General features: G+C 37.8%; 1 protein-coding gene across 1 annotated transcript in view; it reads right to left on the minus strand.

Moving 5' to 3' along the window:
- Positions 1-1,267: 1,267 nt before the first annotated feature.
- The window catches only part of EMB (embigin), a 40,866-nt gene continuing 17,509 nt past the window's right edge, over positions 1,268-24,624 (minus strand). The window contains exons 3-9 of the mRNA XM_029215837.1: positions 18,263-18,449; positions 17,943-18,031; positions 8,334-8,461; positions 5,472-5,751; positions 4,647-4,680; positions 2,254-2,308; positions 1,268-1,680 (exon numbers count right to left, since the gene is read on the minus strand). Of these exons, the coding sequence (XP_029071670.1) occupies positions 1,663-1,680; positions 2,254-2,308; positions 4,647-4,680; positions 5,472-5,751; positions 8,334-8,461; positions 17,943-18,031; positions 18,263-18,449 (791 nt within the window). The 3' untranslated portion in view covers positions 1,268-1,662. The remainder of the gene's footprint in view (positions 1,681-2,253; positions 2,309-4,646; positions 4,681-5,471; positions 5,752-8,333; positions 8,462-17,942; positions 18,032-18,262; positions 18,450-24,624) is intronic.

Raw genomic sequence — 24,624 nt, forward strand, 5'->3', positions numbered from 1 at the left:
TCCAAGTGACACTTTATGTGTATTATTTATACTAGTAATATTTTCATCATTAGTTAAGATGCCATATAAAGTATAATTTTTCACTACCTGAATTTTATAATTTTCTCAGCCAGAACATCATATAAATGTCTAAAAAGTATTTTTTTCAAATAATTGAACACCTCTTTTTCAAGCTTTAATCCCCTAGTCACCAAGATCATGGGTTCTTTGCCCCCATCCCAAATCCTTCCCTCTTTGCCTGTGACTGTTCGGAACCCTGCTGCACTGTGAGCAGGGGGACATCAGAACCAAGGGCCCCCCAGAAGGTTTCACATCACTGTCTTCAACCTAACCTAGTATCCTGCCATATGATGTTAATGTTACATTCAAAACCATTAACAACTTTTCATGTCTATTCAGATTTCATTGGACTTATAGCGATTTTTATAAAATAGTTCAGTTATATATGTAATAGAAACAAAGTATTCTATTTTAAAGAAAAGTCTAAGTTACTGGCAGCAACATAGAACTGCTTTAGTACTTCTTGATTTCAGACAAAGGCATTAGTATTATAAACCAGTAATAATTCATTTTTAGATATTTAGCCAGCCATGGATACCAGGAAATCATGAAGCACGGAAGCATGTCAGTAGCAGTGCTACATCCCGTCTGTGTGAACCTGTACCCTACAACATCAACACCAGCTGTCACTTAAGAAATCCAAAACCCATAGCTTTAAAAAATATTCTCCAGGGAACTTCCCTGGTGGCACAGTGGTTGAGGGTCCGCCTGCTGATGCAGGGGACGCGGGTTCGTGCCCCGGTCCAGGAGGATCCCACATGCCGCGGAGCGGCTGGGCCCGTGAGCCACGGCCGCTGAGCCTGTGCGTCCGGAGCCTGTGCTCCGCAACGGGAGAGGCCACGGCGGTGAGAGGCCCACGTACCACAAAGAAGAAAAATAAAAAAACGTTCTCCAGAAAGACTAAATATCACTTTAGCCTGGTGTGGGAAAACAGTGGCGATGAGTGGAATGAGATTAGGAAACCTGCTTTCGTGGTGATGGAGATTTGGGGCAAGTGTATGGTTTTATTTCCTTGCCTTAAACCAATATTTTTGTAGGAAAAGTATGTTTTTCTTATGGACATTGTACAGTAACCATCATTAACAAAGGTAGAAAGTGCTAATTTCCCCTTGAGGACACTTTTTTTCAATATGACTGAAGGATGAACTTTACATGAAAATTATTACAAATACTTCTACACCTAGTAAACATGATTGGGGAAAAAAGCTTTTTAAGACAAATGGCAAAGGGTTTGTCTTTAATGAATTCTTTGGTTATAAACAGGTCTTGAGTGACATTTGCTCTGTGTAGTATTTGGTTTTGCTGGTGTCTGTTCTGTGTGTCACTTGAGGACTAGAATGAAATTAATTGTCCTGGGTTACAGCTCATAGAACATACTTAATACAATTTACCTTGCTTTAATGTAAAATAATAATAGAATGAAAATATATCTTTAGATCTGAAATAGCATATATTATTTACAAAGCTACTGCTGAGCATCTTGCATAAACTTTTCATCCTTTTAAAAATAAAAATTCACGTGTTCTTAACAGGAAGCAGAAACAAAGCTGAAATCCAAACTCTTTGACATCTTCCTGTGACTCTTGACACGATGTTTCTCATTCACTGGCCCACAGATTCCTGAGTTACATAAAGCATAATGAAACATAATTAGCATAACCTGGTTATTCTACAATAACTTATTATCACTTTAGCAAAGCAAAAATGTCTGGAAGAGGTGATGCAAACTACTGCCAAAACCAACAGTTCCTATTATAAATACTCAAGGAAAAAAATGTTTATGAACTATGAAAATTTTGATTCTAATCAGTGAAGAAAATAAGCTAATATTGATTCATTCATAGCACCAAGTATATGGGAATATGTGACAATAAAATAGGAGAATCCAGAAAAACTGAGAGGGAAAAAAAATAAGACTACATGAAAAATTGTAAAAGAAACTAGCCTGTGGTGACAAAAGAAACAATATATATCTGCAGTGTAATAGATTCACTTTTAGATTAGTTGTTACATGTTCTCTGGTGGAAAAAAGATGCTTATTTTTGTGTAACTATATATTCTCCTATAATATTGTTTAAAACATATCCAAGCACATAGTGAATGACTAGGTCTTTTTAAAACTAAAAAATGTAGATGGATTAATGGCCTATGCATATTGAATTTTATTTGGAATACCATTTTGAAGCAACTTACATTTTTTCTGTGCCTGGGGGCATTATTTTCTATACCATTGCTATCATCTGATTTCCTGTAGAGAAAACAAGAAAGAAAATTACTAGATGTTTACATTGCATAAAACTAAGGTCAGTACACCACTTATATCATGGCCATCAGGTTAAAATTTAAAAGGTCAATACAGACAGAATTTATTCTTCCTAAAAATGTTTTACTCATAGTGTTGATTTTATTTGTATGCCATTGCTTGGAGAGGAACTGTTGCCACAGATGACAGTGACAAAGGCCTGTTTCTTTTATGCATAGGGAGAATTGCTTCTCCCCAAGCATGAGTGGAGGCTTGGGTATATAGCCTAACTTATATGTTGCTTTGACACATGCAAGATAATAGCCAATCAGGAGCTCAGCCAGTATGTGCAATACAGGTGCTGTAATTCAACATGTTTATTACATTGAATTAGAGGTTAAACATGGTTCTTTATCTACCCAATGTGCATCAGAGTAAGACCACAATGTGGGCTCCAGATTCTTAAGGAAAACTAAACTAGGTTACAAGGGTATATAATAAATACCCTTCTAGATGTTATTGGCAGGCTTGAGCTCATTAAACTAGTACCACCAGATAATAAATTCAACAACCTAATCGGCTGTCTAAAAATTTGGCGGATGGGGCAGGTAGGTTAAATATTGTGTGAAATTGTGTGGGTTAAATATCTGGGTGGATCAGATAAATGCTGTTTGAAATGACTAGCTTGTTTTGATGTTATATGCTTATTTAGTAGTGTACTATTTTTAAAAGTCATTTTCACCAAGAAATTCTATGAATCGCTGGTATCTAAACACATATATGAGCATCAAATATAAAATGTATTGATAAACAATATTCTCTGTAAAGAAAAATTTATCTCCTAAACTAAAAATTCTAAAAACAGCATTGGTGAAAAGTTGCTCTAAATGAGTACAAGTGCCCTTGATACTTGATTTAAATCTAAAGATACTGAAATAACCTAAAGATGAGAAATGTGACAGCAAGGGACTGGATAGAAACACTGGGGAGGCTGAGCTGGGAGAACAGAAGAATCCAGGCAAGGGAGTAGTTGTTTCAAATACCTGAATGACGGTCATGTTTTTTATATGACTCTGAGTATAAGAAAGGTAATCAATACATGGGAACCAGAAAGATAAAATGTTCAAATCAATACAAACAAGATGTCCAAGTTCTCTGGAAAGAGATTCAAATTCCTTCCAACCATGAGAGTCTCTGATTCTAAGACAACACTTTTTTCCTATCTGGGGTTATGGAACTCCTGACCCATAAAATAATTATTTTATGCCCTTAATTATTATTTTATGCTCTTAATTTAGAAGTTCATATCCTGTTGATTTAAGTTACCTGCCATGTGTGAACTGAGTAAAAAATAACTTTGAATAATGTCTACGAATATCTGCATGACAGCTGTCCGCCCCACTCCTGCTCTTTAACCGTGGCTACAGCATCCACACCTCAGAGCCCCTGTTGACTGAAAAAGATAAACTTCAGGTGTCATTTTGGGTTGGTAATAGTTGCTCAGCCCTCCCATTTCCTAGGTTTCTTTCGGCTCCTTTAATCTGGTCTCATTTTCTTGGTCCCCAGCCCTTGGCAGTGTTACTTGGACTTTAAGCACCTCTCTCACTAGGCTCCACTGTCAGTTCTCTGGCTTGGTGGGCCCAGTAACTCCCACGTTCACCAAACCAAATGATATCCCTGGTAATTTTCTTCCTAGTTCTCCTCATGCTCCGCTCAACTCTAAACAAAGGAGACTGTAACAGAAATATGCCACAATTTGTGTTCCTTCAAAACTAATGACACACAATTCTAGCCCAGTGATTTTCAACACTGAATTCTGAGAATCAGAATCAGTGATAGGCACTTTAAAGAAACACAGATGCCCAGGCACCCATTCCAGAGGTTCTGATCTAAGATATCCAGTTAGGTCTGAGTAACTGTAATTTTAAGGAGCATCCTAAGTGATCAAAAATATAGCCAGGGTTGAGAATCATTGCTTTACACAAATAATACTTCCTCATGGTTCTTGAGTGCCTCCTGTGCATCAAAGCCTATGCTAAGGATTTTTACACATAGAAAGTCATTTAATCCAGAAACTTTATGTGGTAAGTAATATCATTAAACCCATTTTGTTGAAGAGAAAACTGAAGCACAGAGAGGTGAAAGTAAGTGGTGGAGGGGGATTCTGTTGCATGCAGGTAAATGCCAAATGCCATTCTTCACCACAACATGGACATCTATAGAAAATAACACACACGTTATATACTCTTGTACTTTTTTCCTCTAACTGCAAACATTTTATTTAATTTCATATTTATCTGTATTTTACGCATGTGAAAATTAACCTATAAAAAATAATACTTACAGCTGTTCAATTTGTTCAAATTCCTTCCCATCATCTGTGTAACAAAAGAAGAATTTAACTCTTAAGGTTGCTTTATTATTCTTACAAAGCATATATGCTCAATTCTACTTTCCCCTGAATTCAACATCCCCTGACTGCCTGTGCTGTTTTCCCGCTCTGAAATGAGAGAGATGGGCCCCATCAGACAGCTGCCCCTCCATCATGTCCACTCCTTCCCTGCTCTCCTGACTTGCAAAATTGCCTGCAGTTTTGATCAAGCATAGTCTGGTGCCTGGGATCATCAAAAATAGAACTGACTGATTTGTAATTATTTAAGTTATGAAGAATTTAGTACAAAATCAGGAAAAAATATAGAATATAAAATAAATTTTCTTAGGGGACCATTGGTTTCTCAGTCTGTTATCCATCAGGCACAGGCTATGAAAACAGAAAGCTGGCAGGCAGTGTCTTTTATGAGAATTTCAGAATGTTTGATAAAACATTTTTAAAAATGAGTTATCTAAATGAAAGAATAATTGTTTGTCTTTGATATCTTTTATATTAAGCTAATGCAGAATTTTCTAATATTCCAGTACCAGTGCACATATCACTTAATTGGTGTGCTGGTCCCAGTAACACCAAAGAAAAGGGAAAAAAGGTATATTTTAACATTAAAATTTTTAGGAAGTTGATACAGGAAGACCATCAATATAAGCTCATAGCTCACTGTCACCATTGTTATTAACATAAATACCACTACAAAAAACAAAAGTTAGATTTTTTTCTAAAGCCACCGTAATGGATTAAGTCATAACATGAGAATTATCTAAAAAAAAGAAATCCTACCTGAGTGCTTCTTTTTCTTTTGGGTGTACATTTCAAAAAGCAGAATAATAGCCACTAAAAGAACAACCTCAACAGCTATTCCAAGAAATGCTTTGAGAGGCACCCAATAACTCAGCACGACAAGTTCAATGTGTTCTTCACTCTCGCCTAATTGGAATATTGCATGGCACCAGTAAGATCCCTGATCTTCCTCTGAAAGTTGCATTATCTTGAGCCTTGTTTCATTAGCATTTTTTCCATTGATCACATACTTATTGTTCATTGGAACACCAACAGGAACCTAATAGAAGGAGACATTAAAATCCATTCCTATCATATTGCATAAAAGATACATGTCCTGAATGATCTAGTTTTGAGTGAAAGCTACAAGATAGTACCAAGAAAACTGCTTACCAGAAAAAGGGCATTAGGGACTTCCCTGGTGGCGCAGTGGTTAAGAATCCGCCTGCCAATGCAGAGGACAGGGGTTCGAGCCTGGGCCAGGGCAACCAAGCCTGTATGCCACAGTTACTGAGCCTGTGCTCTAGAGCCCGCTAGCCACACCTGCTGAGCCCGCGAGCCATGACTACTGAAGCCCGCGCACCTAGAGCCCGTGCTCCACAACAACAGAAGCCACCGCAATGAGAAGCCCGCACACCGCAACGAAGAGTAGAACCTGCTTGCCGCAACTAGAGAAACCACGAGCGCAGCAACGAAGATCCAATGCAGCCAAAAATAAATAAATTTATTAAAGAAGGGAGCACATTAAAGTATGTGAGAAGTTATACATACAGAGCTCAAGTCTTACCATAGTTTGATCTTTCAAAGGTAGCAAACAAAGGAAAAGTACACTTTGCTTTAACTACTTAGCACTGAATGTTTGAAACTACAGTGTGCAAGTCATCGTGGGTAAATATTCTATGCGAATTAGAAATACAGAAATTTTCCAGCCATCTGGGTTTCATGTTACAATCCCTGACTAGTTCAGAATACTTCCTCCTTCACAATTGCAGGTATACATTCATTAAATCAACTATTAAATTAATGAAGCTATTATATCTGATCATTCCTGTAAAGGAAGTTCACTGGCTCATGGCATTGGGAGTTCCTCAAACTGGAACTGAAGACAAAATCTTCAGGCCTTTGAAGCTGATGTAGAAGAAATGGTAGAAATCCCTCTAAGCCTGGTATACATGGTGGTCTGCGTACCTTCTGTCTTCTCTCATAGCTGAATTTCTCTCTCTTTCTGACATGTTGGCTTCTGAGATTTCCTGGGTTTTCCTCAGCCTTTTAAGATCCATACTAAGCTATTTGGTGGCTAATTTATTTAATCCATTTAAATTAAATTTTATTCTCAGGCCATTTGATGCCTTCATTGCTCTATCACTCAACTGCACTGCTCAGTAAATGCTAATTTGCATACAAATATTCTTGGAGGTTACCTGATGAAGAACTGTCTGTGAGTTTATTATTTGCCCAAAAAATTATAGCAACCTGGCTCACTGTGCACAGCATTGCCTATGATGCTTGTTACAAATGTACTCTAACTCAGAGCTGATAAATCAAAGTACTGCATGTTTAATAGGTGCCCCAGGTGAGTCTGATGAAGATGATGGTTCACCTACTTTTTGAAAAAACACTTGACCTAAAGTTTTGACTTGCACCCTCTTCCCTGCACTTTTCTCATATCCTAACATAACCCATGCTTAGGGCCAAATTGAGAGAAACTTAGTATAGCAAATGGAGAGAAGTACAGACTACATTCTAAAAGTTTAATATAATTAGACAAGCTTTTTCTGTCTAGTATCACATATGCATAAATAAATTAGGCTATGTAATTCAAAAACTATGTTACTTGTTTTTACAAATTTACATGCTCTTTAAAAATATTTCCATACACAAAATGATTGCCTTTCCTAATCATCAATAACAAGATAAGTACAAATATTAATAGTTTAAATCTACTCCTAAGTGATTTGGAGCTATCTCTTTAAAAACTCAAACCAATCACAGAATCGGTAACTCACCCTTTTAAGTCATTCCCTCTGTCGTCAGCAGTCTACAATAGCATCGATATTGTCTAAGAAGGAATTTAATATTTCACTAAGATCTACCCTGTCTCATACCGTTCCTTCTAGAATTGCCTTTACAAGACTTCAATTTCAATGCTCATTAGCACCAGGGCAATAAAAGGGTGTCCCCTAAAGGACAATGTCCTAAATTTCCCTGCTATTAGAGGCTATTTGGGAGGAAGAAAACCAGAAATGATTTCTTAAGTACTCATGTTTTTCTTAATATCAGCTCTTTGAAAAGCCATTAATTCTTTAATAGGAATTTAAAGTATTTGGCTTCCCTTAGGTCTCTGGAAGTCCAAAAGAGGTCAGTGACACTAAAAGAACCTAAAACCTGAGTTTAAGTTACCAAATTTTCATTCTTTTCTCAGATGCTGCCAGTGTATTGCATTCTATCACAAATGTTTCCAGAGACAGAAGCAGGAAAAGAAAACTCCCTTTCTTTTTTTCTAGTTACTCTCATGAAATGATAAGGAAAAAAAGAATCTTTGTTGTTGGGGTTATATCTAAACTTGTCAACTAAAAATGAACTGTAACTTCCTTTCATAGAATTTTAATAAATGGCTAAATCTAAAAAACAAAGTACCACTTAATGAAACATTAAGGGTATCTTCAGATGTATAATGTAATATGCTAAAAACACCAAATGACAGCTCCATTCATCACTGTTCTTTCTTCATGAACACATATTAAGGAACAAGATAACAGAAGTATAAATAGTCCTAAGAACTGTGAGTGTATTATAATCTTATTATTTATCAAATAAAAGTTTTTATTTTGTTTTCTTCAAGTCAAAGAAATATGATCTTACCTGTACACTCCCATTACTACGGTACCAGGTCCAATTTAAAGGAAAACAGTCTTGACATTTACACATCAAGACAACTGAATCCCCTACATAAGTGATCAACGGTTTCTTTTTCTCATGAAGTTCAGGGACTAAGAAAAATGGAGAGAAACATATGTTACTGAAAGAGTTTGAATAGGGGGAATGTATTCAAGTTGAATAGACGTATAGTTGTAGTAGGTAGGTGGTGCAATATAATTGTCAGTAATATAGAAACAGAAGGAAGGTCTTCTATTATTGAGCCAATAACAATTACAAGTATTGTAATAGACTGTTTGTTACATGCTTTGGATAAGAAAGAAACTTCATGTTTTCAAGACTGTTCTTTCTTCCCACCTACTAAGTTACGTTAGAGCAAATATTTTTTCAAAGTTTACCCTTAAATGGCACTCTAGTGAGGAGACAAAATTTTCAGGATTTAAAATTTTTATTTGACACATTTATGAAAAGAGTTGGAGAAGATGGGAAGATGAGAAAGGAGCAAAGGAAATTTAAAAGAAAGAGAAAAGAATAGGAAAGAAAATGAGATAAAAAACACTTTGGGGCTTCCCTGGTGGTGCAGTGGTTGAGAGTCCGCCTGCTGATGCAGAGGACACGGGTTTGTGCCCCGGTCCGGGAAGATCCTACATGCCGTGGAGTGGCTGGGCCCATGAGCCATCGCCGCTGAGTCTGCGTGTCCAGAGCCTGTGCTCCACAACGGGAGAGGCCACAACAGTGAGAGGCAGGCCCGCATACCAAAAAAAACAAAAAACAAAACCCACTTTCACGTGGTTTTGTAGGAAAAAAACAAAAACTAATATTCATTGTGATAAATTTCTTAAAGTTTGAAGCAGATGCCATTAGTAACAATAAAAATGAGCACTGAATTTAGAAAAATTAAGTTTTAAGGCTATGAATAACTTGGTAAAGAAAATTAAAGCATAAGAACATAAGCAAAGCAATAAAAAGCCAACTAGCAGCTTCCATGGTGAAATCAGTTCCTTCTGATTGACCTCAAAAGATATATTATAAAATGTACACTTTTATGAGAGACAGACTTACCAACAAAGATGACTTTTGTTGATTTTTTTTTCTTTTACTAATTTTAGCAGGTTTTGTGTTTTGTTTTTCCTTTTTGTTTTGCCAGTAGAGAGACAATGTCTAAATTTTTAATACTGGGTTGACAAATTTTATAGATACTGTTTGCTATTCACTTGTTATCCTATTTTTAGATTTTATTTTGGGGAGGGTCAGGGTGGAAAATGGAAAGATCAATTTTAATTGCTAAAATTAGGTTCACAGATTACATACATTTTCTAAACGCTCTTGGCTTTCTACTACCAGAAGAATATTGGGCATTTGCTGGATGTATGAACTGTAAAGATGAGGAAGGGGGAAATAAGTGGTAATAAGTGGAAAAGAAATTCTGACTTCTATAACCACTTGTATAGGGGTAAACATAGGGTTGGATTTCTTCACAGGTTCTGTCTTTAGGTGATTAATGTTACAGTGATGAGTGTCGGAAGTCTTCAGTTTTCCTTATGGTTTAACGTGGGCCTAAATACAATTGCACATTATCACCCCCTCCTTCATCAGCAGTGCTGACCAGCAGAGTGTTGAATGAGGCACTGCTAATAATAAAGAGATGCAAATAAGGAAGGTATATCACCAATGAAAGTGTAAATCATAAGATGACAGAGGAATCTATAAGTCAACGGTTCTCATACTTTTCATAACCAAGGAAATATGTTTTGATAAAACTGAATGATCTACAACTTTACATTACCCAAAGATGTGAACTGCCCATCAGAATTTATAATCACCCCACTAATAGTTTATGAGCACCTAGTAAGGTACCACTAGGGTACTCCTGAGGTAGGAGAGAAGTGAACACATGTGACTGGCATGACTGAAGTCATCCCAGCCAGAAGAAATTGGTGAGTTGACCTTGCCAGAGGATATTCTGAACACTCCTTTCGAATGGCTACTAGTGTCCCACACTTCTTATTGGTTACCATTAGGCTGAGGGACACTAAGGGAAATGTGGTTAATATGTGTCCATTTCAAAGCTCAATGAGCGTTTGAAGTAGTCAGCACAATGAGACAATGATGTGACAAACATATAAGATTTGGGTCCAGGAAATATTAGAATTATAGCTTCAGTGTTACTAGTGTTGAGGACATAGGTTGGTCATACCCTTCTACAATGTTACTGTAAAGAATTAAGTACAGGAACACAATATATAAAGGGCTTGGTGTAGAGCAAACACCACAAAATTCGAACTTTTGTTGTCATCATGTACTGGTATTGCTTTTCTTAATTGAGTTTGCGTACAATTTGTAATGCCCACAGCCTTCCTTCATTAGCCAGCTTAATGGCATGGATTATTGTCACGTGCAAGAATGATTTCTAGGCCAGTTGGCCATGTGGAACAGAGAAGAAATAAGACACAGAATAAAAGGAGAACTGGAAATTCACCTGAATTCATCTCAGAACCATAGGAATGTATAAAAACACCCCCAAATGTGGAAAAGGGTCCAAACTGAGCCATTTACAGAACACCCAGCCCATCTGAGAAAGGCGATTAAAAGAGATTAAAATGATGAAAAATAAAAGATGAATTCACAGGAGACAAGGCCCAGAAGAATGAAGAAACAGTAGCTTTGAGATGCTGGAGGTGGCACCAATCCATCCTTTAATAACATTTTTAAAAAACTTTTCAGTGAAGCTGTAAAACAAATTCTGCTGCTTGAAACACTTATGCAAGTCCTTGGCTAAAGCAGATGAATAAGAGTTTGTGGAGAGAAACCAAGATGGCAGAGTAGAAGGACGTGCTCTCACTCCCTCTTGCGAGAACACCAGAATCACAACTAGCTGCTGGACAATCATCAACAGGAAGACACTGGAACTCACGAAAAAAAGATACCCCACATGCAAAGACAAAGGAGAAGCCACAATGAGACGGTAGGAGGGACGCAAGGTTGCCCATTCTCACCACTCTTACTCAACATAGTTTTGGAAGTTTTAGCCACAGCAATCAGAGAAGAAAAGGAAATAAAAGGAATCCAAATCAGAAAAGAAGTAAAGCTGTCACTGTTTGCAGATGACATGATACTATACATAGAGAATCCTAAAGATGCTACCAGAAAACTACTAGACCTAATCAATTAATTTGGTAAAGTAGCAGGATACGAAATTAATGCACAGAAATCTCTGGCATTCCTATACACTAATGATGAAAAATCTGAAAGTGAAATTAAGAAAACACTCCCATTTACCATTGCAACAAAAAGAATAAAATATCTAGGAATAAACCTACCTAAGGAGACAAAAGACCTGTATGCAGAAAATTATAAGACACTGATGAAAGAAATTAAAGATGATACAAATAGATGGGGAGATATACCATGTCCTTGGATTGGAAGAATCAACATTGTGAAAATGGCTCTAATACCCACAGCAATCTACAGATTCAATGCAATCCCTATCAAACTACGACTGGCATTTTTCACAGAACTAGAACAAAAAATTTCACAATTTGTATGGAAACACAAAAGACCCCGAATAGCCAAAGCAATCTTGAGAATGAAAAACGGAGCTGGAGGAATCAGCCTCCCTGACTTCAGACTATACTACAAAGCTATAGTAATCAAGACAGTATGGTACTGGCACAAAAACAGAAATATAGATCAATGGAACAGGATAGAAAGCCCAGAGATAAACCCATGCACATATGGTCACCTTATCTTTGATAAAGGAGGCAGGAATGTGCAGTGGAAAAAGGAAATCCTCTTCAATAAGTGGTGCTGGGAAAACTGGACAGGTACATGTAAAAGTATGAGATTAGAACACTCCCTAACACCATACACAAAAATAAGCTCAAAATGGAGTAAAGACCTAAATGTAAGGCCAGAAACTATCAAAGTCTTATAGGAAAAAACAGGCAGAACACTCTATGACATAAATCACAGCAAGATCCTTTTTGACCCACCTCCTAGAGAAATGGAAATAAAATCAAAAATAAACAAATGGGACCTAATGAAACTTCAAAGCTTTTGCACAGCAAAGGAAACCATAAACAAGACCAAAAGACAACCCTCAGAATGGGAGAAAATATTTGAAAATGAAGCAACTGACAAAGGATTAATCTCCAAAATTTACAAGCAGCTCATGCAGCTCAATAGCAAAAAAACAACCCAATCCAAAAATGGGCAGAAGACCTAAATAGACATTTCTCCAAAGAAGATATACAGATTGCCAACAAACACATGAAAGGATGCTCAACATCACTAATCATTAGAGAAATGCAAATCAAAACTACAATGAGATATCATCTCACACCGGTCAGAATGTCCATCATCAAAAAATCTAGAAACAATAAATGTTAGAGAGGGTGTGGAGAAAAGGGAACACTCTTGCACTGCTGGTGGGAATGTGAATTGGTACAGCCACTATGGAGAACAGTATGGAGGTTCCTTAAAAAAACTACAAATAGAACTACCTTATGACCCAGCAATCCCACTATTGGGCATATACCCTAAGAAAACCATAGTTCAAAAAGAGTCATGTACCAAAATGTTCATTGCAGCTCTATTTACAATAGCCCGGAGATGGAAACAACCTAAGTGTCCATCTTCGGATGAATAGATAAAGAAGATGTGGCACATATATACAATGGAATACTACTCAGCCATAAAAAGAAACGAAATTGAGCTATTTGTAATGATGTGGATAGACCTAGAGTGAAGTAAGTCAGAAAGAGAAAGACAAATACCGTATGCTAACACATATGTATGGAATTTAAGGTAAAAAAATGTCACGAAGAACCTAGGGGTAAGACAGGAATAAAGACACAGACCTACTAGAGAATGGACTTGAGGATATGGGGAGGGGGAATGGTAAGCTGTGACAAAGCAAGAGAGAGGCATGGACATATATACACTACCAAACATAAGGTAGATAGCTAGTGGGAAGCAGCCGCATAGCACAGGGAGATCAGCTCGATGCTTTGTGACCGCCTGGAGTGGTGGGATAGGGAGGGTGGGAGGGAGCGAGACACAAGAGGGAAGAGATATGGGAACATATGTATATGTATAACTGATTCACTTTGTTGTAAAGCGGAAACTAACAGACCATTGTAAAGCAATTATACTCCAATAAAGATGTAAAAAGAAAAATTAAAAAATAAAAATAAAAATCACAGTAAAATCAAATCCCATAACTGTAGGATGGGTGACTCACAGACTGGCGAACACTTATACCACAGAAGTCCACCCACTGGAGTGAAGGTTCTGAGCCACACATCAGGCTTCCCAACCTGGGGCTCTGGCAATGGGAGGAGGAATTCCTAAAGAATCAGACTTTGAAGCCTAGTGGGAATTGATTACAGGACTTCGACATGAGTGGGGGAAACAGAGACTCCACTCTTGGAGGGCACACACAAAGTAGTGTGCGCGTCGGGACCCAGGGGAAGGAGCAGTGTGACCCCAGGGGAGACTGAACCAGACCTACCTGCTAGTGTTGGAGGATCTCCTGCAGAGGTGGGGGTGGGGGGTGGGGGCTGTGGCTCACCATGGGGACAAGGACAATGGCAGCGTGAGCCCTCCCAGAGTCTGTCATTAGCCCCACCATAGAGCCCAGGTAGTCTCCAGTGTTCGGTTGCCTCAGGCCAAACAACCAACAGGGAGGGAACCCAGCCCCCACCCATCAACAGTCAAGTGGATTAAAGTTTTACTGAGCTCTGCCCACCAGAGCAACAGTCAGCTCTACCCACCACCAGTCCCTCCCATCAAGCCACTTAGGTAGGCTCATCCACCAGAGGGCAGACAGCAGAAGCAAGAAGAACTACAATCCTGCAGCCTGTGGAACAAAAACCACATTCACAGAAAGACAAGATGAAAAGGCAGAGAGCTATGGACCAGATGAAGGAACAAGATAAAACCCCAGATAAACAACTAAATGAAGTGGAGATGGGCAACCTTTCAGAAAAAGAATTCAGAATAATGATAGTGAAGATGATCCAGGACCTTGGAAAAAGAATGGAAGCAAAGATCGAGAAGATGCAAGAAATGGTTAAGAAAGACCTAGAAGAATTAAAGAACAAACAAACAGAGATGAACAATACAATAACTGAAATGAAAACTACACTAGAAGGAATCAATAGCAGAATAACTGAGGCAGAAGAATAGATAAGTAACCTGGAAGACAGAATGGTGGAATTCACTGCTGCGGGAACTCTGGATAAAGTAGGACACACAAAATCTTGGGGTTGAAAGAATTCAAGTTTAAAGATGGTGAAATTGCTGATTCAGACTAGTGTCTAGCAGTGAAAGTGAAAACCCTATGGAGTTGTAAATCTTAGAGATTTATATTTGCATATTTATGGACTAGAAAACATTAGCCTGTGTCATTTTTGGCTCAAGGATGTTTAGGTGTTATCAAATTGGGAAAAAGATTCTTCCATATAGTCAAAGACAGCGAACTAGGTTTTAGCACTGGGGTTTGAAGCTTAAGTTCAAACTGATTCTATTACTGTGCTCTTCCATTTGACTCCTTGGATGCTTCCCAGTGAGGACAGATGGCTGGGCCAAGGCAGGTTTCATAGCACTTGGTACTATCAGAATCTCACCATGTCTTCCAAGAAGTTCTATGTCCTATTACTTATGCTTTACCAACTAAGTTTCTGCATCTTTTTACTAAGAGATTTTAACATTGATGGTTATTATAGAAATTTTCAGCATCTACCTCAGAATATTTGACCTACTACTAAAAAACATTGCAGACCACCACCCATCTTTCTTGGTGAAAGGCAGTCAGTGACATTAGCAGTTGCAAGCTTCCAGTGTGACTTTGGCTTTCTCCCTGTACTGTCATCAACAGCCAAACACACAAAGTCAGCAGGTTTTTCCACACTGTACTAATCAGTGATGTTGAGGCCCTTTTATAATCTTGTAGTAATAAATCAACCAGTTCCCATAAAGGCAGAAGGAGGGACTTTGCTGATAAATTGTTCTGAGGACTCAGGCTCATGCACTTTAGTTGACTCATGTGATCGATAGCAGAATTTTTTTTTTTTTGGCTCAGTTTTAAAGGGAGGATAAAACAGGCTTTTCATCCACACTCAATTGAACAGATAATCCTCTTCTTAGGAAAAGCCATAAGCAATCCATGTGGAAAAGAGTAAAATAGGATATTTGTAAAAATAAAAACATACACCATTCTAGAAGCCTTACAAGATCTAATTAAATAATAACTATAATATGAATTGTTCTGCAGATGCCTTTAAATTGTACTCAAATGAAATGATTCCTCCAAGCAATATTCAACTTAGATAAATTAAAGAGAATTATTATTTTACCAAAGAAAATCTGGAAGGGCCCAACTTACTAATTGTATAAAAATCTTTAGGATATAGTACATACTTAAAAGTTACATTGTTAAGTGGGCATTTAAAACAAATAAACTGAACTAAACTGCTTTAAGAAAACTATAAAAAGAAAAAAAGTAAATATTCAGTGGCTCTTTGCATTCCTCAAGCACTTGATTTCAAACCTAGACCTTGTGTAGGTGCTTCTGACACCAGCCAGCATCAACCTAGTTACTCAAAATAGATACAGATCAAGAGGCCTTCTTTAAGACTACTTGGCATTAAATTTATTAGTACACTGAAAACTAAAATGCTTCTGTTAATCTTCACATTAGAGACTAGAATGATCACTTACAAGTAATAATTTAAGTAATTTATCATAACAGTGCTAATAAGAAAAAATGTAATATATTCGATATTTAAACTTTGAACAGGCATGACTAGTACATATTTCTAGAAAACAGTGCTATTTAGAAGAGGGGAAAAGCAATTTTTTTTTTTTTTTTTTTCTGTACGCGGGCCTATCACCGCCGTGGCCTCTCCCATCGCAGAGCACAGACTCCGAACGAGCAGGCTCAGCGGCCATGGCTCACGGGCCCAGCCGCTCCGCGGCACGTGGGATCCTCCCAGACTAGGGCACGAACCCGTGTCCCCCGCATCGGCAGGCAGACTCCCAACCACTGCGCCACCAGGGAAGCCCAAAGCAATTTTTAAAGTTGAATCTCCTGGAGGCACTTTGAGCCTCAAGATTTGATGAGTATTTCCTCAAGACCTGTAGGCCTTCTTTACACATTTAAAGGAGACACATAAAATGTGTACTAGGATTGTGTGTTTGTGTGTGTGTATGTGTGTCCATGTGTTTAGTATCTGTTAGTTCATTAGGATGGAAAGGCGGGGGCAAGAGAAAAGGCTGAGGAAAGAAAAAGAAAAGGGAAGGTAAGAAAAGGAATAAGGGAAGGAAATGTATATGATATATCTATCCTTCACTAGGTTAAATTTGGCAAATGGAGGAAAGAAGGTTAAAAGAGCATGTACATGATCAAAATAATCAAAAGATGATAATAGTTTCTGCCTTTGCAGAGACCAAAGTGCATAAATACAAGGATTTATTATATTTACCCAGTAGGAATATTTATAAAACCACAGGAAGGAAATGAGTCTGAGTGCAGAGGGACTATAGGGAGGGATGAAGGAGGGGACCATCTGAAATCATGGCAGTGATGAGTCAGGCCATTCTGCTACTGACGGGACTTTGGGGATAGAATTCGTATTTTGTCATAGCAGCTAGCTGGATTTCACAATTTTTAGGAAAAAGTAAACAATTTCTCATGTGTGCTGGTAAATTAATGTGAAGCAAAGCCCAAGATAGTTAATATGGCAACAGACTGCATTTCCCAAATACCATCAGGGACAGTGACATTCACTTATCTATCAGAGAATATGGGTTTTTCATGAAGATAATTACCCAACTTGAACAACAACTAGTCTCTATTATGAGATTGAGACCTTTAAAGTTTTGGTTTAATGATGGTAAGATTAAAATACTTTGAGTTTCTTTTCTCCTATGGGGGAGAACTGTGGATTACATTCTGGGGTTTGTCCTTACTTGATGAAATCAAAAGCAGGCAACCTTTGTGCGTCTCCAAATTATTTTTAAATTTTATGGGTTCCTAAAATCCCAAGTCCTGGAGCCACTGATACAGAACACCAAAACATATTCTCACAGTCTAGGAATGCAATAACTCAGACACCTAGAGGAGTATTATAAAAGGTCTGAGTTGGGAGGGCTAAATAAATAAATAAATTCAAGAGACTGCTACAAGAGAGGTACAAATAACCTGGCAGCCTGATCTTTCAAACTAAAACCTGTGTTTTAAACTGGGGGAGGGAGCACTGGGAAGACACTGTGAAGCTCCATTTTCAAGGTCACCACTTATGATTCAATAGAAAGCACATGATGCCTTTTTTTTCAGCTCTATTTTTAGTATTGTAATAATAATTTTAAAAATTGAGGATTTATTTGTTTATTTTCTACCACAACAATTATTTTGTGAACACAACAGGATTTTAGGATTTTAGATGATGGCATAAGATCCAAGACCTTTACATAATGGTAAAGATTTATTTCAGCCCAAAAACTAGATATTTTCTTCCCGACAAATTTGAGGATTTAGAATTCTAAGAATATAATGCTAAAGTTATTACTCTACAAATTATTAGTACTGACCTTTGAAATTAAATGTGCCCCTTTGTTCCTTTTTCTCCTCAAAGAAACAAGAATAACTTCCCATTTGTTCGCTATTAACGATGGTGAACCTAAAGATAATTTAAGTTATTAATACAGGCTTAGTTCTCAAAAAACTCTCCTTAATGAAAATGAAAGACTCAGCCGTTAATCAAAATTTAAAGATGAAAAAAATTTGTAAATGTGCAAATTAGAATATTATCATAACGTTCAAGTGACAGCAAAGGAAAGGATGCTCATTCAGGAAAATATTTAGAATTTAATTTCATCTAGCCATACAGGTTAAAATTTTGTTTACTCACATGTATTGGGTATACAGGATGCTTCCTGTTGCATTGATGACATAGTTATTCTCAAGTAGTTCATCACCTTTTTTCCAAGTCACATTTACTGAATTCAAATCTCCAGATGTCATGAATTGGCATGTGAGTTCTATATTAGAAGGTCTTTCTAAAGTGATATTTTTTTCGACTGGCATATTGGAATGTTCTGTTTACCACAAAAGAAAACAAACAAACAAAAAGATGTTGTAAAAGTTACATTTAGGGGAAATCCAAGATATAAAAAAGTTTAAATAATCAACAGTAGGGCTATATCAGCAGTTTCCTAATGTAACAACAGTGCTATATCAACAGTTTCCTAATGTAATATTCCTTTGAAGAATTATTCCTCTGTAACATATATTTAGTTCCCTTTATTATTTTCTTTCATAGGCACAGCTGAAGAGAAGTTTTGTTACAACAGTAATGGAATCACAAAAGCCTAACGCTGTGATCTTAATCTGCTTAAACTCACTAGCTGAGCCATGTGCTCTGACAGTGTAGAAACAGTACAACTGTAGAAACAAACAGAAACTAGTAAGGAGAGAAAGGAGTGACTGTTTCAGCTCTTTCAGTAATCATGTTATTGGTAGTTACTACAAGAAAGTTTTGTGTGTAATGTGGGTTTGTGTGATATACTAATTCTATCATTCCCAGTCTTCTTACTCCTTAAGAATTTGTAGGGATGGGATAAAGATACAGTCGTGAGACAGAAGAATTTAAATAAACATCTTGCAGTTCTGAATTTTCACTGCATTTGAAATATCAGTACAAAGCCATTAGGTGATAATCTATATATAAATATGTAGGTATAGATATTGATATATATATCCAACTTAGAGCCAGCTTTTTAAAATTTTGAACAGTGGTAAATAAAGAAAAAAATATCAAGTAAGCACACTGCTCTTCCTATACTAAATGTACCACTGGTAACCAAATAATAAAGGAAGATAACTTTCTCTTTATAGAATTCCAGCAAATAAATGAAGAAATCATAGAAATACAGTACAATGATGCAGGAAACCCTGGTGAATCATGAATCCAGTCATTTTGCATCAACTACTGCAATCATCTCAAAAACAGAATTGTGTGTCTCCTGAGGAGGAACAAACACCCCACTACCTAAGAAGTAATCTTGTCCAAAAAAAAAAAAAAAGTAAAGTGGAAGGGGGCAGAGCATGGGCTCTAGGCACTCAGGCAGTAGTTGTGGCACGTGGGCTCAGTAGTTGTGGCTTGCAGGCTGTAGAGCACAGGCTCAGTAGTTGTGGCACACGGGCTTAGTTGCTCCACGGCATGTGGGATCTTCCCAGACCAGGGCTCGAACCTGTGTCCCCTGCATTGGCAGGCGGATTCTTAACCACTGCGCCCCAGGAATGTACACCTATGTAATAAAACAATTTTAAAAAGCAAGGAAGTGACTATACAAAAATCAGAACAGCGATGGTTACTTTTAATGGGAAGGAAAGGGCTGTGTTTGGGAGCGGGCACTGCATTATATAAACATTTCTCCATCTCACGCTCAATAGTATAGTATCATTAAAAGTAGAATGCAGAGCCAAAATGTAGAAAGAAAAAAAATAGAACTTAAAATAGCATAACATCACTTTTAATTACATTTAAAACTTCACAAAAGTGCTTCCTTAAGCAATGACTACGTGCAAAGTTTTGCCAACAGTGAAGTACAACTAGTGTTGAAGTGCTTTGTGAGCACATGCTTGAAATAACTGCTCGTGTAATTCTAAAATTGCTGAATTGAATTTTATGCCCAAAAAGTAAAACAAAACAAAACAAAAACCCTAGCTATGGGAAGACCTTAACAAAATTCAATTATACAGGGAAAAAAATTGAGTCAGTAAAACTGAAGGGATTTATACATTTCAGCATATGTACATGCAGAAATTATACTAGGTACTAGTAATAGGAGAAAATGTTTCAAGATCTGCTGTATTTGGTTCTGAGCTTCTGTTTTCTATAAATTTTCCTCACTTCATCTTTAGCTCTATGACAGCCTTAAAACTTAGTCCTGTCTGTCAAAGAAATTTACTTCGTTAGCCAATTTCTTAAGAGTTTTCTACACACAGTCTCTGTCCTCACCCATGTTCTCATTTCAATAGAGCATATTCTAGTATCTTACCACATTACAGAAAGTGCTTTCTCTTGGGTTAAAAATGGCCTGCCTATTTAACCTGATGACCTCTTTTCAGAGCTCATGTTTTGTTTGATGTCTCTGAAATATCAGATGTTGCCAGAGACTACCTACTCCTAGAAATTCCCTTTACTTCACTCCTATTTCATGATCCTAACATTCTGCTAGCCACACCAATTCTTCCAACTACCCCTAAATGTTGGTCTCCCTTGGGACTTTGCTCTCTGGTCTCCTTACTTTTCTGTTTGACACTCCCATGTTGGATTCAACTATTATTTCTAATATCCTTTATTTGTAAAACTCTTGGCTCCATTCAAGACTTCCTTCTTGATCCCCAGGCCCACAGCTCCAGTTGCCTACTGAGCATCTAAACCTAGATATCCCAAAGGTTCTTCAAACTCAAAATATCTGAGGGAGATGCATTAGCCTTCTCTTCTCCTGACCCCTAAGATTAAATCACATCCAGTAGAATTCAGTCGATTCTTACCTCTGAAATGTCAATCAGATTTGCTCAGTTGTCTCCAACTCTTCTTACTGTAGGGCTTTGATGGGGTTGAGAACATGCTATCCCTAAAATATGGCACCTTGGTATACTAAATGTCTTAAGCTGAAGGAGCTTGTGAAAATAGCAGAAGCAGAAAGGTCACTCTGACATTCCCCCTGTGCTTCTCCCTTGAAACAGGTCATAAAACCTTCATGGGAGAGGTGCCTTCTCTATAGCTGGGGGAAAGGAGCATCCTTATCTCCACAGACAAAGGGACACATAGAGAATTCTAACAAATAGGATTTGCTAAATTTCCCCCAGTTTATTACACTTATCTCATACTCTCTGATCTATCATATTCTCCCACGACTCTCCACTCTTCATCAAGCCTAGCATAAAAATACTCAGATTTAACTGTTTCTTTGGGTCCTCCTCTCCTTATGAAGGATGCTGTGTCACATAAAACTTAAATTAATTTGTATGCTTTAATCCTGTTAAACTATGTTTGTCAGTTTAATTTTCAGACCCAGTTAGGGACCCTAAGAGGGTCAAGGAAAACTTTTTCCTCCCCTACACCTTCATTACCTTTCACCAGGATGAGAAAAATGACTTTCTAACTTCTCTTGGCTACAGTTTCTCCTCCTCTACATGTTTTTTTTAACAACACCAAAGTTGTCCTTCTAAAGTAAAACCAGATTATTATTCTACTCTGATTAGGTACCTTTAATTTGCCAAAAAAGGTATACTGTTTTTTTGTTTTTAATTCGTGGTAGTAACACAAGACCTACCCTCTTATCTGTAGGCACAATGTTGTACAGTAGCTCTCTAGAACTTACTCACCTTGCTTAACTGAAACTTAGACATTTGACTAATACCTCCCCATTTCCCACCCCTCCCCAACCCCTGGCAACCACCACTCTATTCTTTGCTTCTGTGAATTTGACTGTTTTAGATACATCATGTCACAATAGCCAAGACGTGGAAACAACCCAAACGTCAGTGGATGAATGGACAAAAACAATGTGGTGTATACAAACAATGGAACATCCCTCATCCTTTAAAAAGGAGGAAATTCATTTGGCAATATGCCACAACATGGATGAACCCCAAGGACACCAGGCCCAATGAAATAAGGCATCCAGAGAAGGACAAACACTGCACGATTCCACGCATATGGAGGGGTCTGCATTTTGGCAGTCTCTGCTCATAGTAGTTACAGCCTTTTTTTGGTACTGCATGCCTCCTTTGAAGACTGAACTGGTTTGGTTTATCTTCCTGCTTTGTGTATGAAAGGAAAGCTTAGCTTATAAATAAAGAAGAGGCCTCAGGAGGTCAAAATGCCTAGGACACGTGGTAGGTGGACCATCACTCAACTCTACAAAAGACTCTCACATCTGGCAAAACTCTGCTTTAGGAATAAAATCTTTGTAGACGTCTGTGAGTCTCCTCCCTAGGTCTGAGCTGAGCTGATTCCTGCTGGATGCTGCTCAACCCAAGTCTAACTCGTGCAGGGTTCCCCTGCTCAGAACGAGGAGGCCCAGGCCTCGCTCCAGGGCATGGAGCTGTAAGAGGCTCCGGCAGTCAGAGCACCCAGAAAAGGCTGTTTGACTCTTGCATTATTTCTTTGGCACCTCGTGAGGCTGATGACAAACTTTCCTGGGGAGAACTGGCAGGGAGATGTAGCTGCATTATCACCCCTAGCAGGAAACAGTATAGAGATATTAACATTCCAGAAGGTGATTCCAGGGCACTGTGCTCTTCTTGGTGATGTGGTTCACTGGAGCCTCCTAAGTTAGAATATGAATTATTACCCCATTTCACAAGAGAGCAGCCCAATGTCAGGGGCTCTGTGCCTGAGGTTACTTACAGGGCAAAACAAAGTATATTTATATTGAACATCTCAGTTTCCCCATTTATAAAATGGGACAATACATATTTCATAAGATAGTAGAAAGGATTAAATGAACTATCATAAGAAAAGTATTAGTAATATAGTAATTGCTGAATAATTACACACTTCCTCCCTATCACCATTTCTCATTTGGGTAGTATAACAAAAGTTATCACGTATGTTGCTAAAAGTTATACATTGATTATATCATTTAATCTTCACAGAAGTTCTGCGGGGTAAGTACCATTATTCTCATCACTATTTCATAGATGAGAAAATTGAGGCAAAGAGAGGTCGACTATCTTGCCCAAAACCATGCATCAAGATAATAACAGAAGAGAATCTCAAATTTAGGTGTGACTGAGTCCAGATTCTCACAACCAACTCTCAAAGATATGAAATGCTCATGACAGTGAAATTAACTTCATCACTTTCAAACTACTGAACCAAGGTTTTAAATGAAAGAAAACATTAAAAGAAGATGAAACAAATTTATAATTTAGCAATGTGATGATAGATGATGTGATCAACTTTTTTTAATTTAAAAAAATTTTTCTCTTCCAGTTTAAGATATAATTGGCATACAGCACTATATAAGTTTAAGGTGTACAGAATAATGTTGTGATTTACATACCTTATGAAATGATTACCACAGTAAGTTTAGGGACCATCCATCACTTCATAGAGATACAAAATAAATGAAAAAGAAAAAATATTTTTTCCTTGATCAACATATTTTAAACATTCATATTTTCAACTAAATGCTTCTATTAAAACCGCAATGTAACCTTTCTTCTTGCCAAGCCATCCTCCAAGCCCTAATTGTTATCTCACTGTTTTTTATACTTTGCTGATGCTTTTGCAGCCTGATTTCCTTCCTGTCAGGAAATCACAAGCATCAAAAATACGTAGAAAGTTTTATCCCTAATACTAAAATATTTTTTGGTTAGCCAGAAAACTAATGTGTCCATTTAACTCAGTGGACAATGTTTCAACTTCCCCAAAACTCCACAACTGCAATGCATTTCTGCTGTTTTAGAATGTTATAAAAACATCCATGACATCGATATTTCCAAGACCATACCCATTTGCTCGGTTTCTGAACTACACTTTTAAAAAGAATGTTCTTTAAATCATACAGTAATTTACCTCTGTCTAAATACTCTCTTAAAAATTTAAGGGTAAGCTGGGACAAAGAGAGTGGCATGGACATATATACACTACCAAATGTAAAATAGATAGCTAGTGGGAAGCAGCCGCATAGCACAGGGAGATCAGCTCGGTGCTTTGTGACCACCTAGAGGGGTGGGATAGGGAGGGTGCGAGGGAGGGAGATGCAAGAGGGAAGAGATATGGGGATATATGTATATGTATAACTGATTCACTTTGTTGTAAAGCAGAAACTAACACATAATTGTAAAGCAGTTATACTCGAATAAAGATGTTAAAAAAAAAAGTATATGGACCTTTCTTAACATAAAAAACACAAACAGGGGCTTCCCTGGTGGTGCAGTGGTTGAGAATCTGCCTGCTAACGCAGGGGACACGGGTTGGAGCCCTGGTCTGGGAGGATCCCACATGCCACGGAGCAACTAGGCCCGTGAGCCACAACTACTGAGCCTGCGCGTCTGGAGCCTGTGCTCCGCAACAAGAGAGGCCACGACAGTGAGAGCCCAGCGCACCGTGATGAAGAGTGGCCCCCGCTTGCCACAACTAGAGAAAGCCCTCGCACAGAAATGAAGACCCAACACAGCAAAAATTAATTAATTAATTAATAAACTCCTACCCCCAACATCTTCTAAAAAAAACACAAGCAACCTGAT

The sequence above is a fragment of the Monodon monoceros genome, unplaced genomic scaffold (assembly GCF_005190385.1).
Source record: "Monodon monoceros isolate NGI ecotype Baffin Bay Population unplaced genomic scaffold, NGI_Narwhal_1 Super_Scaffold_12, whole genome shotgun sequence".
Taxonomy (NCBI): Eukaryota; Metazoa; Chordata; class Mammalia; order Artiodactyla; family Monodontidae; genus Monodon; species Monodon monoceros.